This window comes from Podarcis pityusensis, assembly GCF_964106645.2.
Source record: "Podarcis pityusensis genome assembly, chromosome: 2".
Classification (NCBI taxonomy): domain Eukaryota; kingdom Metazoa; phylum Chordata; class Lepidosauria; order Squamata; family Lacertidae; genus Podarcis; species Podarcis pityusensis.
In genome coordinates, this window is record NC_138029.1 from 34,592,652 (window position 1) to 34,614,865 (window position 22,214).

Sequence of the window (22,214 nt, forward strand, 5' to 3'; positions counted from 1 at the left end):
ATGCTGTATGCTTTCAATATTTGCTGTACGAGCTTCAATGAGCTGCATTTTAAAAATCAAATTATTATTTGTGTCAAAATCTTACTAACCACTAGGAAATCTCTCCTTTTCTTATATGAGAGCCCCAAAAATGAACCTTCCTATGCTCAGTAAAATAAAGGAATTGAAGATAAACCTACAACTGTAATATTGAATTAAATGCAGACATAACAGTGGTGAGATAATCTCTTCAACTAATAGCTTCACATGGATGCTCATAGCCTTAGGAGATTTTGTTGGAACGTAAGTTTTCATAACTTCAGTTGCGGAGGAGGAAATGAGAAAAGACTAAACATTCCATTTACATCATCACACACTTAAACTAATAAAATATACACAGCCTAGATATTAGAGGTGCAAAACATTCATGAAACTGGAGATCAAATCAATACCCTTGTATTGTGGAGAGAGAGCCATAGCTAAGCATTTTATATCCCAATGAATTAAGCATGTCCTTAACTCTTAGATGTACTTTGGCCAGGTTGTGGCCTTACATTTGGGGGATGGGGTGTTTCAACTTGCTCCATCCCATCAAAAGGAAGGCAGGATCCTAAGATGGAATGCAAAAGTGAGGATTCTGTGTAGGGAATCTAGGTTAAAACACAATTGACTTGATCCTGAACAGCATACAACTTGATCTCAATTTCTTGAGGCAGCATCAAGAAAGTAAATACGATATATTCCCACCCCCCAAAAAGTGAGGTCACTATGAGGGCTTGCTTGGTGACACTGAACCCAAAGTGTGACAGTGTTCAAGAACTTATGCTTGCTTATGTGAATGTGAAGGGAGTTTGAATAATATGAAAAGAACTGATGCTTCCAGAGGATGAAAACAATTTGGAGAGCTACCATATCCTTGCATACCATTTAAAAAACTTGAGCCAACACCTAAGTGCCTAGGATGGGAGCAAGCCAACAGTAACATTAGCATAACATCAGTAAACATAATTTTCCACTGGCATTGCAGGTGGTGTTCCATGTTGATAAACTGTCACAGTTATTGAAGAACAGGGTCCAGGAAAATAGAGGTTATAATAAAGAAGCTTAAATCAGCTAGGAATCCGAACATGGAGAAGATGTTGAGGTCTGCTATTGCTTAATAACTACAACCACAGTTAATATGTACAATACACAAAGCTGACAAGTACTTACAGTATTGTATTCCGTGCAACTGCATTGAGACGGAATAGCAGTCTCTGGTTGATTACTGTCTCTTAAGTTTAACACATTGTTGCAGGCTTGTCGTTTTTTTAGTTGGGAAATGCGGAAGCTTTTAAAAGGTGCAGAGTGTGTTATGCATTGCTAAGAGGATCAGGATGTGAGCCTTCTGGGGGTCACGGAGGCAAGGTAATATTTGGCAGCAGATTCAGACAGGGTGAGTGACCTTTCCTGCAGGTTAAATGCTGAAACTGCTGAAGGCAAAGTAATGTGGGAATGACATCGGTCTTGATGACTCCAGTTTATAATGTGATTTTGCTCGGTTATCAAAAGTGTTCTTTATGTAGGAATAATAAAAGCTGCCTCCCAAGCAGTCAGTACTTTAAGTAGGAATTCAGCAAAGGGTTATTATGATCACTAACCACTTAGCTACTGGTTCATTATACCCACATTCTAAGCATAATATCTCCATACAGTACTAGGTTCTTTTCTTTTCTCTGAATTTCCAGCTGTTTGGATATTCACGTCTCTGCCTCAGTAAGTTTGCTTTCATGAACTGTCAGTTTAGTTATGTCTTTCACTGCCTAGAGACTTCACATGAGGCAGTTGTGAAGTACTGTATTAACAAATAATAAGTTCTAGGGTTTCCCCCCTTTTCATTAATTATGTCTCTTATCTAAAAGCCATGTTTGAATGATGCACATTGATCCCTCTTGCTCTCTCCTTGTAATACAGGGTATTTAGTATTCTACATGGTAAAGTCAACTGGTAGCCTATGTGGAATGATGAAATAGCAGCTTCTATTTGTAATATCAGCTTCTGTTTGTAAGGGAAAACAGCTTTCTTTCCCTTGTGGTGTTGAAAATTAAATGAAGAATGTCTTTTGAATTCTGAAGTACACTGCACATGGCCTTGCTCTTCGCCTGACCATCCTCCTCCTCCTCTCCTTGCCCATAAATATATACCAGTCAAGAACATTTCTCTCCAATGCAAGGCTTCATTTAAAACTAAACTGGAATCAATTTGGAGAGTATGTGCAAATTTGAGATCTACACACTCTTTGCAGAGTTCCTGTTCCTGAATATAACAGAAGCCTACACCCTTGACTCTAATAATTTAAGCGGCGTGTTTACTTACTGTTTATGTTATTGTCTGAGAAATACTAGTTCCTTAAGAAAGGGGGATTAGACTAGCTGACTTTCAGGTTTATTTCAGCTCTTTGCTTTTAGAATGCTTTTCATAGAAAAAATCTACTGGGTATATTAAGTGATTTCAGATTTAGCAGTATGACTGAGCCTTTTTCAGGTAATATCAGCTTCTGTGTATAGTTTCAGATTTAATTCAGCCATTGAACTTGATGAATATTGACAAATGGGTTTATTTTGTTTCCAGCAGTAAGATTTTGTAGCTTTTTTATTTTTAGACATGCTTTTATTGTTGACAAACAGCTGGTGATGGCACTGTAATACTACACTTAAAACAATGCCACTAAATTGTAGCTTATGTTGCTTTAATGCTTGCAAAGAACAGTCTATAGAAAAAACCGGTTTGGCAGAGCGAGAGTGTAAACACGGATTTTGTTTAATCAGAAACCCTTTTCCCATTTGCTGAAGACATGCGTTGTGTGGCCTTGTTCCTTTAAGGAAGTCCTGCAATTGGAATGCATGAATGAAGGTAGAGCTGTGGAGAGAAGTGGAGACAATGAGCCTTGTTTCTGGCAGCTGGAACATGATGATGTGGCTGTACTGACATAATGCAGTAACTTCCCAAGGAATGTTTGCTATGAGAGCTCAAGGGAGTGAACTAGGAAACCTAAACTATAAAGAATCAGGGGAATATTTCTACTTCTTGGCTTATTATTTAGTTCAGAATAAATATACCAGAAGAGAATTGCAGTCGCAGGCCAAATAGCCTGCCTAGCTGCTATGGCTCAGCAGGCATGATGTTCATGCAAGTGATATACACAATTATTTCATTTTTCCCCTTGATGTTTTACATTTCTACTCTCTCTCTCTAAGATGCTTAGGGTGATGTGATCGGTCCCCCATTTTCCCTTATAACAACTCTGAGTTGGATTAGGCTAAGACATGGTGATTGTCCCAGGCTTATCAACTGAGAGTCATGGTTTAACATGGATTTTAATTACTTGCATGCGCACGCACATACACACACACACACACACACACACACACACATATCTGCCATTGTTTGTTTCCATTGTGATCCTTGGTGGTAAACAAGGAGGAGGAATATAGTCAACAGCCATTAAACGGGGGTGGGAGGGCATCTGTACTTACTTTCAGAAACAACAGTAGTTTGCTCCAGTAGTGAAGTACTTCACATCCGTTCTGCTTGCACTGCTGTTCTTCTCACCTGTTCCCCACCCCCTTCCTAAGCTGAGAATAAACCACGTAGTAACTGGTACATAGAGCATGTAAGAAAGGATTCTTCTTTGCATTATGTGATGTGTAAGTTAGGATGAAGGAGGCTGCATTGCAAAACAAATCTGCATTGCAAAACAAATCTACCTAAGTATTTCTCCTACCTGGGAAGACAGAACTCGTTACAGGCTTCTCCCAAGTCTTTTTATGTGTTGCATTTGGGGACAAATCAACGTATGGAGGGAAAGGTTGGAGATAGGAGTAGAGCCAGCAGGCATGATCCCAACGTCCGTCTGTTTAAGGGTCCTGTGTGTCCTGTTTGAACATGGATAGGCTCTTGTATGCATTTATGTATGCATGACTGGGAAACCTTCATTTTTCCAGGATACTAGATGTTAAGCACTTTCAGGTATATTTGCGTAGATTCCATTCATTTGGGACCCATGAGTTCATGGAAGTCCAGGAAAGGACCAGCAGGTGTTTGCTGACCACCTGTACAGCACTACTGACTTTCAGCTATGCAAAGAGAAGCAGCAACAAATTACTGCTAACCAAACATAAACAGTAGGGAAATACCTAATAGTAGCTCCAGCAGTAAACCAGGCATGAACTGCTAATGCAAACATACCATATGTGTACACTTAAGCCATATAATGTTAATGCCCACCCCAGAGCACAAATCTAAGCATTCTTCTCTCTCAGGATCCGTAGTCTGTTTAGGCAACTTGTCACTTGTTTTGCTCACATGTAACAACACAAAATGATGTTACTGTCTTTCACTGTGGGCTTCAGCATTCATTATGCTTCATCCTTGTACCAAGATGTAACTGCTGCACTTTCCACTAGGTGTCTATAAATCTTTTGATACAGAAGAGTAGCTGTTACCTGCAAAAGTTTTTCAAAGTACTGTATTCATTTAAAGGGTTTCAAAGGGATAATTGCAATGTAATATGTTACTTGACGGTAACTAACCTGGAGTGTGTTGCAGTGACGAAGAATGCGCAGTTACATCCTGTGTCTTCAGCATTGCTAATACTCCAGTTGTTGTTTTTTAAGAATCTGAACATTTTCATAGAGCTTCTGGGCAAATGTATTCAACATGTAAATCAGCAGGTTTGCCACTCATATGAAATGTGAATATATCTTAAAACTTGAACAATTTTTTAAAAAAGTATATTGCTAGATGAGGAGGTTGATAAAAACGACCCGGTTGGCAAGAAAAGATTGTTGGATTATGTAAAACCATCCTAATCACAACTTTAGGTAATAATAAAATTACTTTATTGCACTAGCCAAAGACCATGGCATCATTCTCAAAGGGAACAAAAAGAAAAGCAATAATAACCATAAAAACCATAAAAACATCAGGCACTGCAGATACAATAAACCACGATCACATCTCCTAAAAATTATTTGTTGCATACGATAGAATAGCAGGGGGTTCTCAGGTAAAATGTGCCAGCTTAAATGTCTGAATCACCTTTGCAATTGACCGCTATTTTATCTAGTTCTTTTCTCCTGATCTTCTTAGCTGCCAATGCATAGAGTGCTACTTTATAAGTTACGAAGTCATCAGTATCACTCAGCAGCCATTTCACCCTTTCCACCCTGTTTGAGTGTGTTCCATTCATAAGCAGGGGTTTTATAAATCGATCTCCTGGTTCTATATGTAGTGGGCATTGCAATAAAAAGTGGTACAGATGCTCTACGCAAGGTTGCCCACACAGACAAACTCTCTCCTTGTACTGTACTTTGCCGTACCGACCATCCACCACCGCCGAGGGCATCGATTGGAATCATAATTCTGTAAAAGCGATTCTTAGTATGGTAAGTGGGAGCTTTGTCAAATAATTAGCTCAGATGTGCTCCGTTTTGATAAGTGGGAACCATGGTGAACTTTTGGTAGAGGCAATCGTGGTTAAATCCCTTTCTGCATCGGACCTGAAGAGACAATCTCTTAAGTGCCTCTTATCCATCCATCTTCATGATCACCTGAAGATCTTGGGTCAAGAGGCATTGGATGCCATCCTTCCAACATTTGGTCTGTTCCTGCTCTGTGTGGGAAAATCTCTCCTCTGAGAGAGATTCAAGTCTTTTCACATAGTTTAGACACAGATAGTCAATTCTAGCCCATATTGCACAACTTTAGGTAATTCACAAGAGCATTGCTACCTCATGGCTTGCCCAGAAATTTCTCAGCCAGATTAGTCAGTTAGAAATACATAGTTTAATTAAATTTACACAAGACCCTTCTTTTCCCCCCCATAATGCATTTTAGGCAATGAACTTGGCCAGCCTTATTGCTAAAGCTGGGGTGTATGTTTTGTTTGATTAGTGGGGAGGCTTTTGGGGTGGAGTTGATAGGGGCCTAAAACTTTCTGCAGTGTCTCTCTCTGCACCCAGTTAACCACTCTGAAATTCAAGTCCGTACATTGCTGGGAATTCAGAAATACATGGGTTTTTTTATTGGCTAGGTTTTGTAAACAAATGTACAATAACTCTTATTTCTGACATGGCCAGAAATACTTATCATATACACCAGACTGAAGCAGTGTGGATAAAGAAGGGAATGAAAAAGGTCACTCCATGGAGTGGCAAAAAGCTTCCCAACTTGTCTCATAAATCTGGTTGTGCTGCTCTGAAGAAGCGTGATGCAGATTGCCTGGCACTGTGGGCTGTACCGCTGTGATTGGCTGGATGTTGTTTGACCCAAAATCTGCGCAGTCAGAAGGATGCTGCTGGCTATCTCTGCAGTATCTGAAGCTCTTATTTATTTATGAGTCTAAACAAGCAGGTGTGTTCAGCTAGTGGAAACTTTTTCTCCTAACTGCTGAGCTGCCATACTGCTAAACCAGTGGCCTGTGTAAGATGCAGAGGCAAAGATTATATTTAGTTATTAAATTTAGAGCAGGGAAACCCTTTTGAACCCAAGGGCCAGAGGCCAAAGTAGATGGTGGAGCAATTAATGTGATTTTTTTCTTTGTACGGTAGGCTACTTTCTTCGCACACGCACATCCCTCTCTATCTTTCATTCAAGCAAGCAACTTGAGTTCAAGGGCATACTGCAGCCAGGAAAAACCACTCGAGGAAGATGTGGAGGAGGACTGGTGAGGGGTGTAGCCTGAGGAGAGTTCAGAGGGCCAGCTATGGAGGCATAAAATGCTACATTTGGCCCTCGCTTGGTTTTAGAGCCTCTTCCAGCATTAAAAAATAAATAAAAAATTGTGGGCACAGAAGTGCTTCATGAATAATTTCCACAGTTAAATTGTATTATAGGAAATACTAATGCAATCAGCCTTAAGTAGGGCTGGACGATATCAGCTTTTTGATGATATACCGAGATGTTGAAAAAACTGCATTGGCCTCTGCCCACGAGGAACCTGGTGAAACTGCCCCAGCTTTCACCTCTCACCTCACAACTCATTGTGTCCTCTTCATTTTGTAGCAGTATTCACATGGATTAAAAATGTAATGTGGAAAGGCAGCCCCTTCCATGGACTAGATTCTGGTCACTGGAACATGTCAAGGAGATTCCGAAATTGATTTTCTTAAAGGAAAGAAAAATGCACACACACCCCGCCAAATCTCCTGGAGAAAGGGAATTATTTATGCACAGATTGATCTGTAACTTCCTGTGAGAACCTCCTATGGAAGATCTTTTTAGCACTTGGTTCCACATGCAGGAGAGAGTAGAATTAGAAGGAAATTGCAGTTAGAAAGTCAAGCCAGTGGGTGATTTGAGGGCAGGGGAGAAGCAAAATGGATCCTCTGAACCTTGGAATGGCCACCTGGCTGCAGATGTTTCTCCCTGTCTAATCTATAAATAGAAAAATTTGCCTCATGAATCCTAAATGTCATTCCAACCCTAGCGACATAGACTTGTATTAGTCATTTGTGGCACGTCAGCAGCCTAGGAGGAGGGGGGGAAAGCAATTTGTTTTGCAACTTAGAAAAACCTTCCTGAATACCTGCCTGAAATTATTTTTTAAATGGGCACAATCCAGCACTCCTGTTGGAATCAATGAGATTGGAAATCAAAGGGTCTTACATTCTGCCAGATCACAACCTCTGCTAAATTGCCAATATCATCTTTCAGTAATGGAGTATTTTGCTGCTGCTTCTTTTTCATTTAAGCTATCATTTTTTGATAGCTGATAGTTTTAGCCTTTTATCATATGACTGGTCTTCTATACCTATTAATATTTCAATATTTCTCTGTTTTACTCCCTTTAATAGTGAAGTCAGGTGCTGAGGGTCAACAGAATTGGAGCCCAAAGGGGAGCCATTAGGAAACAAGATGGGGGAGGTATCTGCATCCTCAGGGAAACCCCAAGATTTGCAAAACTAAGTCTCCCCCCCTTTTTTTAAAGTGGCAGCCTCTCTCCCCCCCAAAACAGTCCAAGGACTTTGTAGCCACAGAACACTGAGAGTCCAGTTGCAAAAGAAAACCTGGGAAGGGCAATTGAGGTATAGAAGTTGGAGGAAAGGGATGGCTAGCTGGCTGTTCCTGTTAGGAGATAACGATATACTGCAACATTTTGGTTGCAGGTCCCACTTGTTCCTTACTATTGGTCACCATGCTTGTGTCTTTACTGTGCCACTATCATACTACATGAAGCATGAAGGGGATTCTTATGTGCGTTTGAAGTAAATGGGTACATGGCTCCAAAGGAAGGTGCGGTTTGGAACGGTGCTCTTGAGAATGAATAGTAATGGCTCTGCACCATTGGCTCCTTCCCAGAGAATTATTATTATTTCTGCTCAGTCACCTACACAGAGTGCAGCAGTGAGTGCAAAGGATTATGGGGACTAGGTAGCCTGTTTCTAAAGACCTGAACAACACAGATAATGAGCTGGTTATGTTGAGGGCTGAAGAATAAAGCAACCATGAGGTCGGTCAGGATCCCCAGCTTCGTATGACGCACGGATGCAGAAAGGAGTTTGGGAGTTTCTGCAGTGCAGCTCCTTCCCACATGACTACGGTAATGTAAGAAGCTCCAGGCCACATGGGAGGTGGGTGTGCTGCGTCTCCTCCCCACACCAGCAGGATTCCTCCTGGAATCTAGGACAGAAGCTGGCGCAGGAACAGGCTGCAGCAGGGGCTCCTCTTATGTGCCCAAGTCTTCGGATGCTCTCTTCATGGTGCAGGAAGGAGCAGGCTGAACCACAAGAAGTGGCTCTGTGTTAACAATAACCCAGATTCACAGTGTTCACGTAGATGTTTATGCCTCTTGATTGCTCTACCTTAGTGTATCTCTGAAAGGTAGCTGCAAGCACAGACTCTTCCTGATTTAGTAAGAGTATGCAAGGAGCACCCAGGTTGTAGACAAGTATGAGGACAGGGAAAAGGTTATTTATTGTTGGCAAAATGCTGGGAAATACATACGCTTCAGGTTACATATGCTTCAGGTTACAGACTCTGCTAACCCAGAAATAGTACCTCGGGTTAAGAACTTTGCTTCAGGATGAGAACAGAAATTGTGCTCCGGCAGTGCAGCGGCAGCAGGAGGCCCCATTAGCTAAAGCAGTGCTTCAGGTTAAGAACAGTTTCAGGTTAAGGATAGACCTCCGGAATGAATTAAGTACTTAACCTGAGGTACCACTGTAAATGCTTTATGTTAGGCTACTCCGAAGAAGACCGGGCATCTTAGAATATCCTGGGGCAGTAAAAATGCTCAAGGAGCGTGGTCTGGATGGTTCCCTTTGCACGTCTTGCAGAAGAGTTCTTTCCCAGGGAACACAGGCCCATAAACTTAAAGAGATTTAAACTGGATTAAAGTATCATGGTGTTGACTTGTGGGAAGCAGAAGTTACAAATCAGACTGAGCCACTCTCCATTTTGATTCTGATGTAGTTGGTCAGGAACCTATTTGAGAGTAGATTGAGATGATTTACATATTGTTGCACTAAGAACAAAGGAAGAGTCTGTGAAAATGATTCCTAGGCTTTATGCTTACCTGCTGCTACAGAGGGCTGAAAGGTGGTGTGGCCCATGATAGAGACAAGCAGGTTCTCCAGACACTAATGAGTGGCTGCCGATTGAACAGCAGGTTCTTTTCCTTCATGCAACTATGTACTTTGCTATCCACATACTTTTAAGTGGCTGCATTGGCGAGAGGAGATTTTTTAAATGATACTTTTCTTTATGGGGAGGCTGATGAGAGAAGAGGAGTGCTTTGTGGTTTAACTAAAGAGAAACTGATTTGGGGGGGATCTAGTTATGGGCTTAGATACATTAAGGGAGGGTTTATCTATAGATTATCTGAGAAATCAACTGGTTAGCTTTCTGAGAAATAGGTATTGTTGTTGCAGCCAAAAAAAAAAGTGACCTCAGACAAGTGGCCTGGTGTTTGGAGGACCAGGCTCTTGCTTGTCTCTTTGCCTCATTGGTTTGCCTTCTATGAAATGGGTATTGTGTTGCAGTAGGCAAATGGGGTGCTTCAATGAATTGCTTAGTGTTTTCAGCTCAGAGAGAGAGGGGGGGGGGAAATAGCCTGTGCATTGTAACTTCTCAGCTTCCACATCTGTAAAATGGGTAATTTTTTTTATAGAAAGACTTCTGCCTCCTTAATTCCTCAATCATACCATGTGTGACTTCATTCAACTCAGTAGCATGGCTCATTTTCTTGAGGCATCTATCTGCTCTTTGTGTATGTTTTTTCTGCTTACTGTTCGTAGCACAGTTGTCGTCTGGATTGCCTTTCATTTCTGGGGTCTTGATATCATGTGTGGATAAGCATTGCCCTTGTGTTTTTATGGGGGGGGGGGCTGCCAACTGGTCAAGCTCTGCCTCTTATCTTTAACATGCCAGACTCAGTGGTTGTATTTGTAACAACTTCACTTTGGGAGGCACCGGCTGCCACTGCGTTCTTGATTCCTGAACTGATGCTCTGTTTTCCAAAATTAATCTTGTTGCTATTGTTTAGTCGTTTAGTCGTGTCCGACTCTTCGTGACCCCATGGACCAGAGCACACCAGGCACTTCTGTCTTCCACTGCCTCCCGCAGTCAAACTCATGCTGGTAGCTTCATGAACACTATCCAGCCATCTCGTCCTCTGCCGTCCCCTTCTCCTTGTGCCCTCCATCTTTCCCAGCATCAGGGTCTTTTCCAGGGAGTCTTCTCTTCTCCTGAGGTGGCCAAAGTATTGGAGCCTCAGCTTCATGATTGTCCTTCCAGTGAGCACTCAGGGCTGATTTCCTGAAGAATGGAGAGGTTTGATCTTCTTGCAGTCCATGGGACTCTCAAGAGTCTCCTCCAGCACCATAATTCAAAAGCATCAATTCTTCGGCCTTCTTTATGGTCCAGCTCTCACTTCCATACATCACTACTGGGAAAACCATAGCTTTTACTATACGGATCTTTGTTGGCATGGTGATGTCTCTACTTTTTAAGATGCTGTCTAGGTGTGTCATTGCTTTTCTCCCAAGAAGCAGGCGTCTTTTAATTTCGTGGCTGCTGTCACCAAATGAATCTTAGGGACAATTTAAATGTTCAGCAAAATCAAGCAGTAAAACGTTCCCTTGTTGTACCACACTTGACTCAGGTGTGCAAAGCAAAATGCTTTTTTTGAATGTGTGGAGACTTTTTGTCATGGGATATCGTTCGGACTGGCAAAGCCCCTCCTTAGCCAGTTGAAATAACCAACAAGGACAAATTCCACTTCTTAATTCTACTTAAGCTGGCCTTTTAGTACCACAATACTAACATGGTTTCTTTATTTGCCATTGAGTTGTTCAAAGCTCTTGTCAAATGCTTGAAAAATTGTATTTTAGTATGTATAATATATCTAGTGTTTGTGTATGTATATATGTAATATAATATAATATAATATCTACACAGAGGTGGATTAAATGGACAGCTGGCGATTAAAGTGTGTTGTGTAGACCTTCATCATTTTACACTGATGGTTATGAATTCCACAATTTGTTCAGTTGTAAAGAAAGGCTAGCAATCTCAACTCTGGTTAGCTTAGTCTGGAGTCATGAGTGTTACATTTCCAGAGGAGTAGACATGTTAAAACTTGTAGCAAAAGCTACAGAGAGGCTTGTGGCACCTTAAAGGCTAGTTGCCTAACCTAGAGTCCTCGTCAAGTTGCCGTGGAGCAGAAGAATGATGAATGAAGGTCATGAGGTTCCTAAAAAGCATGCCGCAAAAAGCTTCCTGACACTGTATAAATTTTAAAAAGCTTTAAAATCTCTGGAGGTTGAAACACAAGAAGTTTAAGGCAGGGATAAACCATTAAATCTGCCTTCTTTGGCTTGAAAGACCTGCAAACAAAATGTGGCTTTGGAGACCAGTATTACCTGAGACGTCAAAAATGCCCAAAGTAAGCCCTCTCAGGACATAGGAGATGATATCAGATAATGTGTCGTGGCCTCCTTAAGCACACTTAGGAAAGCAATTGAGATCTGAACAGCAAGAGTCTTGGAAACATCTACTGATCACATAAGTTGTTTCAGACCAAGGAGAGAAGACAGACTCAAAAGGCTAAACAAAGCAACAAGCATTGGTAGATAAGGTGAGCAATATTTTCATGGAAGATGCAGACACTGTACTGTCTTCACTTTGGAGGCTTCAAAAAAGGAGCTGAAAATAATGATTTTCTTTCTTACCACCTGCATTAAAGAAGCTTTAGCAATGGAACACGCAACTGGGATAAGAGCAGTCTCTATGGGCCTCTTTTGACATTGTTATGTTTCTGCGTTTTCACGACAAGAAAACTATTAAGAAAGAGCAGCGACTGTTAAAGCATGAAGTTGAAAGCATGAAGGGTATTGTATTTCAGTATTTCAAGGTCTCTCTGTGGAAATGATGCATAAGTCCAAAATTATGAACTCATCACAGTCCTAATAGTTGAAGGATTACAACAATGAGGGGGACTTGCTCTGTTGTGCTGAAGTGTGTGGTGCTCTGAAGTGTGTGGTGGCAATAAGCCCCAGATTAACCATTTTTACAAGTTTAAAGGACAAAAAGAAGAACTGAGGCAGCCCCCAGATTGTATCATACAGGAATCCAAAGGAGCTTGCTTTCTGAAACAGACCCACAGCCCAAACTGAGTCATGATTTGCTGAGACCAAATTGAATCCAAGTTATGTGGATTCCTCCCTCATCCCTAAAGGCAACTGAAAACCTCTGAATATAACCAATTGTGTTTTGAACAAACCACAGTTATAGGTGAAAAAAAATGAGAATTTGAAAAGGTTACTCGAAAAAATAGTGAAATGGAACGACTTTTGAAAGATGGCATTAGAATCATTTGTAACATCTCCGTAAGATTCGAGTGCTAATAACATGGTATGTTTGAAAAGCCGAATTTCTTCTGGAACAAGAGATATGGACAAGCTTACATCCTTGGTGGTAGTTCAAAGGAGAACTGTTTCAAAGTTGTGGCATTTTGGTACATTACCTGAGAGCCTTAAACACTTTATAAAGATGGAGATGCTTGGAATGTCCTGGTGTTCTTGGTTACTCACTTGAATTTCTGGTGGCCTTGGCTAGCAATTCAGTGAGCTTTTCCAGCTGGATGAAAAGGTCTCTGCCTAAGGCGATCATTTTGAATTGATTTTAAACCACTGTTCAGTTGTTTTTTGTACTGTTTTTAAAACGATGTTTAGCTTGTCTTATGGTAAGCATGGAAATCGCCTGGTGACACATGTAAAGGTGATTCATAAATTAATAAATAATAATAATTCTGGATATGTGTCCTTCACAGAAAGTACAGTGGTTGGAATTACAGTCAGCAGCTATACTGGTTGGGATATGTAAATCAAAAGATAACTACCTGGCTTTATAAAATAAGCTAGATGCTCACAGTTTAATGATGAAAATCATCTAAACCATTAAAAGAGACAGATTAGATTTATAAATTATAGGGGATATTCTAAAGATGGACAAACTAAATCTGGGGTCAAAATAGATTATTTTATAGCAAAATTTTGGCCTATGATTGGAGAATGCTCGAGCCAGTATTCATATATCTCTATCTATCTATCATCTATCTATCTATCATCTATCTATATCTATCTATCTATTTCTGAGATTAGTCCTGAGAGATATAGAAGGATTTATTTGAATTAAACCTTAATTCAATATAGAGTTTGATTAATGGATGAATTAAACAAGGATCTAGTCAGCCCTTTCCTTGGTGGGATAAGGAACAGAAGGGACAACAATAGGATTGGTTAATTCTTTCCTTGTGTTGCATTTTTTGTGAAGGAACAATTAATATTTTTTTTTTAAGTTGCCCTAGAGCTGATCTGATTGTGACAAATGTGTTGGGTCACCCAGAGCAATCTCTGTCACCATGGCAACATGGTTCCTGAGCTGGTGTTATTTCATTCTACAGTGACTTTCTGGCTTGCTTCCGGCTTTGTGTTTTCTTAACTGCAAGGCTATCTGCCCTCCTTGTTGCTCTCGACATAATTTGTCTTAACTGCTCTGACAAAAGACAGCTGCTAGAACTCCTCCTTCAAGACATCTTGAATAATATTTAACATATTTATTCCAAATCTGCCTGTATGTTTGTGTAGAAGTGCTAATACTTTTGATTTTACAGAAAAATTGCAGTGATTTTCCCAAGGTGACCCTGTAGTAAGGTGACCCTCTTCGTAGATGGACTTAGGATTGCAGCCTCCTAAATCCCACTGGATTTAGTTGGACATACTTCTGGGTAAATATGAGTAGGATTGCACTATTAATTAAGCATGTTACCTGCTTGGTAGCTGAATTAATGGTCCCCCATAACTTGCATGTGTGGTTCGTATCTACCACATGCATTCGGTATTATGAACCTGGCTCAGATCGGACAAACCACCCTCCTCCTTGTTGAACTTCTTTTGTTTCAGCAGGCCTTTTAAGTAACTTTTCCGATTTTGTAGTTAGTTAGTTTAATCTTTATTGTAGCATTTTAACCTTATGGTACACTGGTTAGAGATTAAAGCGTTAAACCTGTGTATAAATGCTTGAAGTAAAATAGCTGAAAACAAAATATGCCATATCAGTTCTGATGGTGCTGTGTGACAGGCCCAGTTTGGACAACTGTATCTAGGCTTAAGCAGAAATAAGCATAAGTCTTGGGGCTGCAAGCTCTGTCCCCTTCCTTCCCTCTGTTTTTCTTGGTGTACAGTGATGAGCCAGGAAGTCTTCAGTTAACTATAATTTTCCATTTTATCTGAACCAGAAAACTGTTTACTATGTCATGACTTAAAGCCATAGTTTGACGCTGGTTTAAGAATATGGCATTTCCCAAAGCTGGTAGTTTTCCCACTTGGATGAATAGTAAATTATGCTTAATTGAAGGCTCAGCGCAGTGCACTGAGAAGGGATGGAACTGTATGCACATGCATTTTGAAACACGAGAGGAAAACATTGAGAGGAAAGGGAAATATGTGCATTGCTGACTTACCTATGAAGCCTTGGCTCTTTTACCACCTTAAAAATAAGAAATGCATTACATTTAACTTAGGCTGCAGTTCACACATAAAACACCACTGTTTAGAGTACAAATGAATTAAAAATATATAAAATCTTTCCTGTTATTCACGATTACGAGTATACCGTACCTTGTGTTGGAAATGAAATGTTTAGCTGATTAAGTAACTAATTGTGCTTTTTGCAAGTTGGCAAAAATGAAGCAAAAGTTTGCCATGGATGATAAATGAAAGAGGGCTTTTTTTAAAAAAACATTTTTTATGGGAAGTTGTGCAGGGAAGGAGTGTTCATACCTTTTAAGTAGAAATCAGAGGGGGGGAATATGTCTCCCTCCTGATGTTAAAAGGTAAAGACCTTAAAATTCTTATAAGAAAAGGTACCCCTGACCGTTAGGTCCAGTTGCGGATGACTCTGGGGTTGCGTGCTCATCTTGCTCTGTAGGCCGAGGGAGCCGGCGTTTGTCTGCAGACAGCTTCCGGGTCATGTGGCCAGCATCAGCTTCTGGCAAACCAGAGCAGCGCATGGAAACACCGTTTACCTTCCTGCCAGAGCGGTTCCTATTTATCTACTTGCTCTTGATGTGCTTTCGAACTGCTAGGTGGGCAGGAGCTGGGACTGAACAATGGGAGCTCACCCCATCGTGGGGATTCAAACTGCTGACCTTCCGATCGGCAAGCCCTAGGCTCTGTGGTTTAGACCACAGCACCACCTGCGTCTCCTGATGTTACTGGACTACAACTCCTATCAGCCCTGATCACTGGCCATGCTGGCTGGGACTGATGGGGGTAAGAGGATTCATACCTTCAAGTAGGAGTGCCTGGCACAATAGGGCAGTGGCGTGGAGCCACCCTCCTAACTACTGGCATTGCTGCTGAATGGGGCAGGGCAGCTGCTGCTGGTGTACCCACAACGCCATAACCTCACTACCCCTCGGCCTCCACCCTGTCTAGGACACAGCTCATACACTTTTAATTCCTCACATGCTGTTGCTGGTGTCCGTGGGCGCAGAGTTCCTAGTTGTGTAGAAGCAAATGTGATTGTTTAAAGCAGCAGTTCTTTAAGATGTTACTTCAAAATGAAAAACCTCATTGCCTCCCGATGAAGACGTCCTCCGTCGCAGAAAAGAATAATAGTTTTCCTACACTTTTTTTCTCTTATACCTTTTACAGCTCCTGCAAAAAAATTACTAGTTTTTAAAACCATGATGCTGGATCCCGGGCTTTCCTAATCCACTTAACTCAACCCCAGCAAATTAAATTGGAAGCCATATGGTGGGACAAGGCTGACGTAATCCTTGGATATGCAGGGAGAACTCTGCTCTTTGTTACCTGGAGTAAGGCAGCACAAATGTTTCTGGGTCTATCAGCTTCCAAATAATAATTAAAAAAAGATGACATAGAAGAAGAAGAGTACATCAGTCACAGCCCAAGGAGCTAATGAATATGGCATTTCCCTTTTGACACAAGCTGGAACATACTATTTTCCTCTTCCAGTACTAACCCCTCTTTGTCACGCTTCCAATCTCTTGGGGGCATTTTGAAACCTGGAGGTGGCTCCTATAAAAATCTCTCTACCCGTAAATGCAATCCGCTCTTAATCAGACCCATTCAGGGAGTGCAGCTGCCAGACCAGGTCATTCCGCATCGTTATGATTATTAAAATTAAGAGCTTGTCACTTCTCAGAGTTCACCCTGGGGTATAGTGTTCAGAGCCGGAAATCGGGTTCCCGAGGAATAATCAACATATATAACAAGGAGCTTAGGAATACATCTAAAGCCCTTGGCCAGCCTCTGGGTGTAATTTGGTGCTTCTCTCGTACTTCTTGTCAGGTTTTAAGCAGGGAAGGACAATTAGGAAAAGCCGAATCTGATTACTAATTAACAATTCTATATTTGCATACTGTTGCAACTGCAGCGCAGGACACATGCACCCAGATTTAGTTATTTCCCTCCATTCTAGCATATTCAAATCCCACAATCAATAGGCCCAGTGGGCTTAATTATACAAATAGTATTGCCTTGTGTGCCTTTACAGAGGGTAGCCCTCCATTTGAAGGGCTGTCCAGTCCAAGACGCAGTAAGGGACGCGGGTGGCGCTGTGGGTTAAACCACAGAGCCTAGGACTTGCCGATCAGAAGGTCGGCAGTTCGAAACTCTGCGACGGGGTGAGCTCCCGTTGCTCAGTCCCTGCTCCTGCCAACCTAGCAGTTCGAAAGCACAAAGTGCAAGTAGATAAATAGGTACCGCTCCAGCGGGAAGGTAAACGGCGTTTCCGTGCGCTGCTCTGGTTCGCCAGAAGCAGCTTAGTCATGCTGGCCACATGACCCGGAAGCTGTCTGCAGACAAACACTGGCTCCCTCGGCCAATAAAGCGAGATGAGCGCTGCAACGCCAGAGTCGGTCACAACTGGACCTAATGGTCAGGGGTCCCTTTACCTTTTACCAGTCCAAGACTGGTTGAAAGATCAAGACTCCCGCTGTTCTTTCTTTTCACAGCAGACTGTGAAACCATACAGGTCAAACCTATTCCTACTATGATATGATAGTGCATCTTTCTAAATGTGCATCTCTCTGTCATTAATCAGCATATGCAACTTTTGAGCAAATCAGTGTCATCTTCCAACTTTCCCTTAGACTTATGCATCTCCTCGTCTTTCTTTTTTTTTTGGCGGTGTGTAACTGGCCCGCCCTCTGTACAACCTTTGCCCAAAGTGAGCTGAGGTGCAGGGTGCAATTCCAAAAACTGCTGATTTACCAGAAAGGCATTTGGATTCCAGACCTGTTAATTCCTATCTGAAGCCTGACATCTGCACGTGCGGGGAATAGGGAGGACAGCAGAGGAAGGTGTGTATTTGTGTGGGTGGGTGTCTTGCCTCCTGCTTCTGCTATAGCAACCAGTTCGGAACAATAGCTCCCCAGAAGCATTACTCATTAAAGTCCAGGGGAACCAGGAGGAAAGGCAGTGATTCAATTAGCACCTCTGTGGCAGCACTGCCCCCTTTGGCTTCCCAGCAGTGTGGGATAATTAGGACAATTTATCCTACAGCTGCGCTGCCCCAGAGAGACAGCCTCTCCTTAAACGGGCAGGTGCAGCTGACTCTTCCTGACACACGAAGGAGTCTATGGTAGGTTGTCCCCCAGGCAGCAGCCACCAACACTCCCAAGTCTTCTCACACGTTCACTGACAAATAGAGGATCAGATCAGACAGACAGTGGCAGAGGCAGCTGTGAAGAGTCTGGTGGGAAGAGATGGCTTTGTGCCTCCAGGCTGAGCGGGACTCTTGTCAGGAGCTGGAGATGGATGAAATGCAGCGGGTTACTCAGTCCTTGAAAAGGATTATAAACCCATTCTCCGCTGGTAGTGCATTGTAAGCGACAAGGCTGACCCTACAAGGCATTGGACACTGTTGACTAGACCTGAATGAATATATTCAGCATTGGCTTGGAAAAGCTGAGAGAGAGTAGAATCTTATCAGTCTGCAAGAACTTAAGAAAGAGTCCTCCCGGATGAGACCAAAGGCAACTGCTTTAGTTGCTAGTGTGTTTCAAGTCTGAATCAAAGGTGCCTAGGGCACCTAAGGAGACGCAGTGTGGTGTAGTGGTTAAGAGTGGTAGGCTTGTAATCTGGTGAACCGGGTTCGCATCCCCGCTCCTCCACATGCAGCTGCTGGGTGACCTGGGCTAGTCACACTTCTTTGAAGTCTCTCAGCCCCACTCACCTCACAGAAGGGAAAGGAGATTGTTAGCCGCTTTGAGACTCCTTAGGGTAGTGATAAAGCGGGATATCAAATCCAAACTCCTTCTTTTCTTCTTCTTCTTCTTCTTCTTCTTCTTCTTCTTCTTCTTGGGCAGCCATGCCTTCAACGGCCACCTCTTCATATGCAGCAGTGTCAACTCTGTGCATCAGGCCCTTCTCCAAAGTGCCTTAATTTTAGAGGGGAAACAGCATCCGCTGCAAGATGCAAGGGCTATATTTCACTTGCCCAAAGGCACAGGAACGCCCTTGTTGATCAGCCTCATAGCCTTCTGTAGAGTCTTTGCAACCAGACTAACTTTGGCAAGCATATGTCTGCTGCTTCTGCTACCATTGTCATTGATAATGACGGTAATGATAACAATGATAAATATAACCATTATTATGGGGTTTTATATGCTGCTCTTCAAGCAGAGGCTCTTGGAGAAACCAACAAATCATAAAATAAAACACTAAAAAGATAATTAGCACCTCAGCAGCCGCAAGGCCCCCCTCCTGTGCCACACTAGGGTGAGATAATCAGGACAATTTGCCCGACAGCTGAGCTGCTGAAAACGATAATTAAGAATCATAAATAAATAAAAGCAGCAGTGCAATAAAGTATCTCCTCCTTAGGAGGTGGGGGGAGTCCACATAGGAGGGGGACGGTATCCAGTTCTGCAGTGATGCTCAAAAACGTTAGAGTCCCCCATATGTCTAATCTGGGTCAGTGAAAAGTGGACGCCACTCCGCTTCTTGGAAGCTTGACTTTTGCATGAAAAATAGCAGTATCTGCACTACCTTCATGGAACTTATGAGCAGCCCTGCTGGATCAGATTGAAAACCCATCTAGATCAGGGTCTTCTTCTCATTTCAGCCCACCAGATGCCTGTGGGAAGCCCAAAATCACAGCCTGAGCACAACAGGCCTTCCCCTCCTAGTGATCCCCAGCAGTTGATATTCAGAAGCGTACTGTCTCAGGCAGCTGAGGTAGAACATAGCAAGGGTCCATTGGGTGGCCATCACTATCTCTTGTGGGAGCAGATTCCATGGTTGTAACAATGCAATGTATGAAGAAGTGCTTGTTTTTGTCTGTACTGAATCTCCCAAAGTTCAGCTTCGTTAAATCACCCCGGCTTCTAGTACAGTGGTACCTCGGGTTAAGAACTTAATTTATTCTGGAGGTCCGTTCTTAACCTGAAACTGTTCTTAACCTGAGGTACCACTTTAGCTAATGGGGCCTCCCGCTGCCGCCACGCCACCACCGCACAATTTCTGTTCTCATCCTGAAGCAAAGTTCTTAACCCGAGGTACTATTTCTGGGTTAGTGGAGTCTGTAACCTGAAGCGTCTGTAACCTGAGGTACCACTGTATATTGAGAGGGGGAGAAAAACGTCTTTCCAACCATTTACTTCACACCACACATAGTTTTGTACACTGTCCTGCTTGGACCAGGTTAGATAATGGTCTGTGAGTTAGACAGGGCAGGTTTCTCAGTACCATCTGCTGCAGGCTTAGGGCCATACACAATAACAAGGTTGGACCCAAGTCAAAAAATAAACCAGGGTGGTGTCCAAAAACAGGAATCAACAACTGAGGAAATCTTGTACATAGCAGGGCAAAGACATCAGGCTCAGACATAGGCAGTTGAATGACATATATCATTCAAGCAACAGATTCCAGTGAAGCTTGATACAACCCAGACCATACCCAGCCTAAGATGCAGTTGTTTGCACTAAGAGCCCACTCACTTTAGAAGGACCATTACTCTCAGGGAGCTCTTCGGTTATGCAGTAAAATTGGGTTCTCAGGCATGCACTCCACTGTTGACCAGCTGCCTCGGATTGGGCCTTCTGTTGAGTGCTGGTGGGTATGTGACCTCCCCCTCTGACTTGGCTGGAGGCTCCTCTTCCAGAGGAGGGTCAGAAACTCATCTTGAGGGTCATTAAGTTATCCAGACTATAACTTCCTGGACACTGACACTCTGACTTTGTATTTTCTCCTTTGTCTCCAAACCATAAGGAATTAGCAAAACATGGCTTTTATGATCCAAAACTACAGAAGGAACCTGTGCAGTTAAAATGCATTATTTATGGCACCTGAACTGCTGTACTTGCTTCTGTTGTTTTATTAATGCATTAATCTGAGGTGTTTGAAAGCTCCTTTTTTGTAGATTTAGGTGTAGTTGTTTTTTTTTTTCCCCCGTTAGCTGCCTTGAGATTTGGGAAGATGGGTTAAAAATATTTTTAAGAGATTGAATCAGCCCTATCACTTGCTCACACGTGCCTGGTTCCAAAGAGCTTGTTGGAGAGGCCTCACAGCGCGTTCTGTTTCATTTTACTTTTCAGACTTGCACTTAGCAGCCGAACTGGGGAAAACACTGCTGGAGCGCAACAAAGAACTGGAGGATTCTCTGCAACAGATGTACACAACCAATGAGGAGCAAGTGCAAGAGATAGAGGTACCGGTGAAGCACAGGCACACACATAAGCCAAATAACCCGTTTTCCTGCTTCAGGCGGAGCATGGCTGTGAAAAAGTAGACAGCTGCTTGTTTGGTATTTTCACTGCCACAGCGCAAGCCAGGATGAGCTGCAGCCTCAGAGATGTGCTATTAGGGGGAGGGATGAAAAACACATATGGAAGAGAGTAGAACAGAGGTGGATTAAGGCCCACAGCTCAAAAAGACATTGCTGTACATTCCTGGGAAGCCCTCCCACCCCTAACCCATATGTTTACATTCTGGGCAGCAGCTTTAGTCAGGGTCACTTTGAGCTTTGTTGAGTCCCTGGATTAGTTTCCAACAAAGTCCCTGAAATGGGGTTAACGGTGCAGACCTAACCCTGCCTGCTCAGAAGTAAGTCCTATTGAACTGAATTTAGTGTGGCTTACTCCCAGATAAGGGGGGTTAGGATTGCAGCCTAAATGGCTTTGTCCCCTTTTGACAAAATGCATCTGCTTTCCATGGACTTTTTCTGTTTTCATTTTTCAAAGTATTAAGATAGGTTTAGCAGTAGTTTACCTTGTTGTTGTTTTTTAATAATAAATTCGGGCCCACCCATGTTGCCCATTAGGGTCAGCCTTTTAGTCAAAAGGCATTAATTTCGTTGTCCCCGAAGGGGGCAATGACAATAAAGATATTATTATTATTATTATTATTATTATTATTATTATTATTATTTTAAGTGATTCATCCAGTCTTTTGACTAAATGCTTTAGACCTACTGAATTGTTTTTTGGTATTATGTCCCTAATGTTGTTTTTTTTAATGGGCTTTTAAACCTTTTTTCTTTCCAGTATTTGACCAAACAGCTGGAAATGTTACGGCATATGAATGAACAGCATGCCAAGGTTTACGAGCAGCTGGATGTGACAGCGCGTGACTTGGAACTGGCCAATCAGAAGCTTGTGCTGGAGAGTAAGACATCCCAGCAGAAGATACAATGGTAATGCTTCATCTGGTGGGTCCTTTCAT

The 22,214-nt window shown here is 42.3% G+C and overlaps 1 protein-coding gene across 5 annotated transcripts in view; it reads left to right on the plus strand.

The window, feature by feature from the left end:
- The window catches only part of CDR2L (cerebellar degeneration related protein 2 like), a 32,725-nt gene that overhangs the window by 1,427 nt on the left and 9,084 nt on the right, over nucleotides 1–22,214 (plus strand). For 3 of the 5 annotated variants that reach the window (XM_080993910.1, XM_080993911.1, XM_080993912.1), the window contains 2 exons: nucleotides 21,089–21,201; nucleotides 22,037–22,185. In XM_080993910.1, coding sequence (XP_080850036.1) covers nucleotides 21,089–21,201; nucleotides 22,037–22,185 — 262 coding nt within the window. Of the gene's footprint in view, nucleotides 1–1,084; nucleotides 1,184–14,170; nucleotides 14,249–21,088; nucleotides 21,202–22,036; nucleotides 22,186–22,214 lie in introns of those variants that run through there. The other 2 variants (XM_080993913.1, XM_080993914.1) reach the window with 2 other exon arrangements.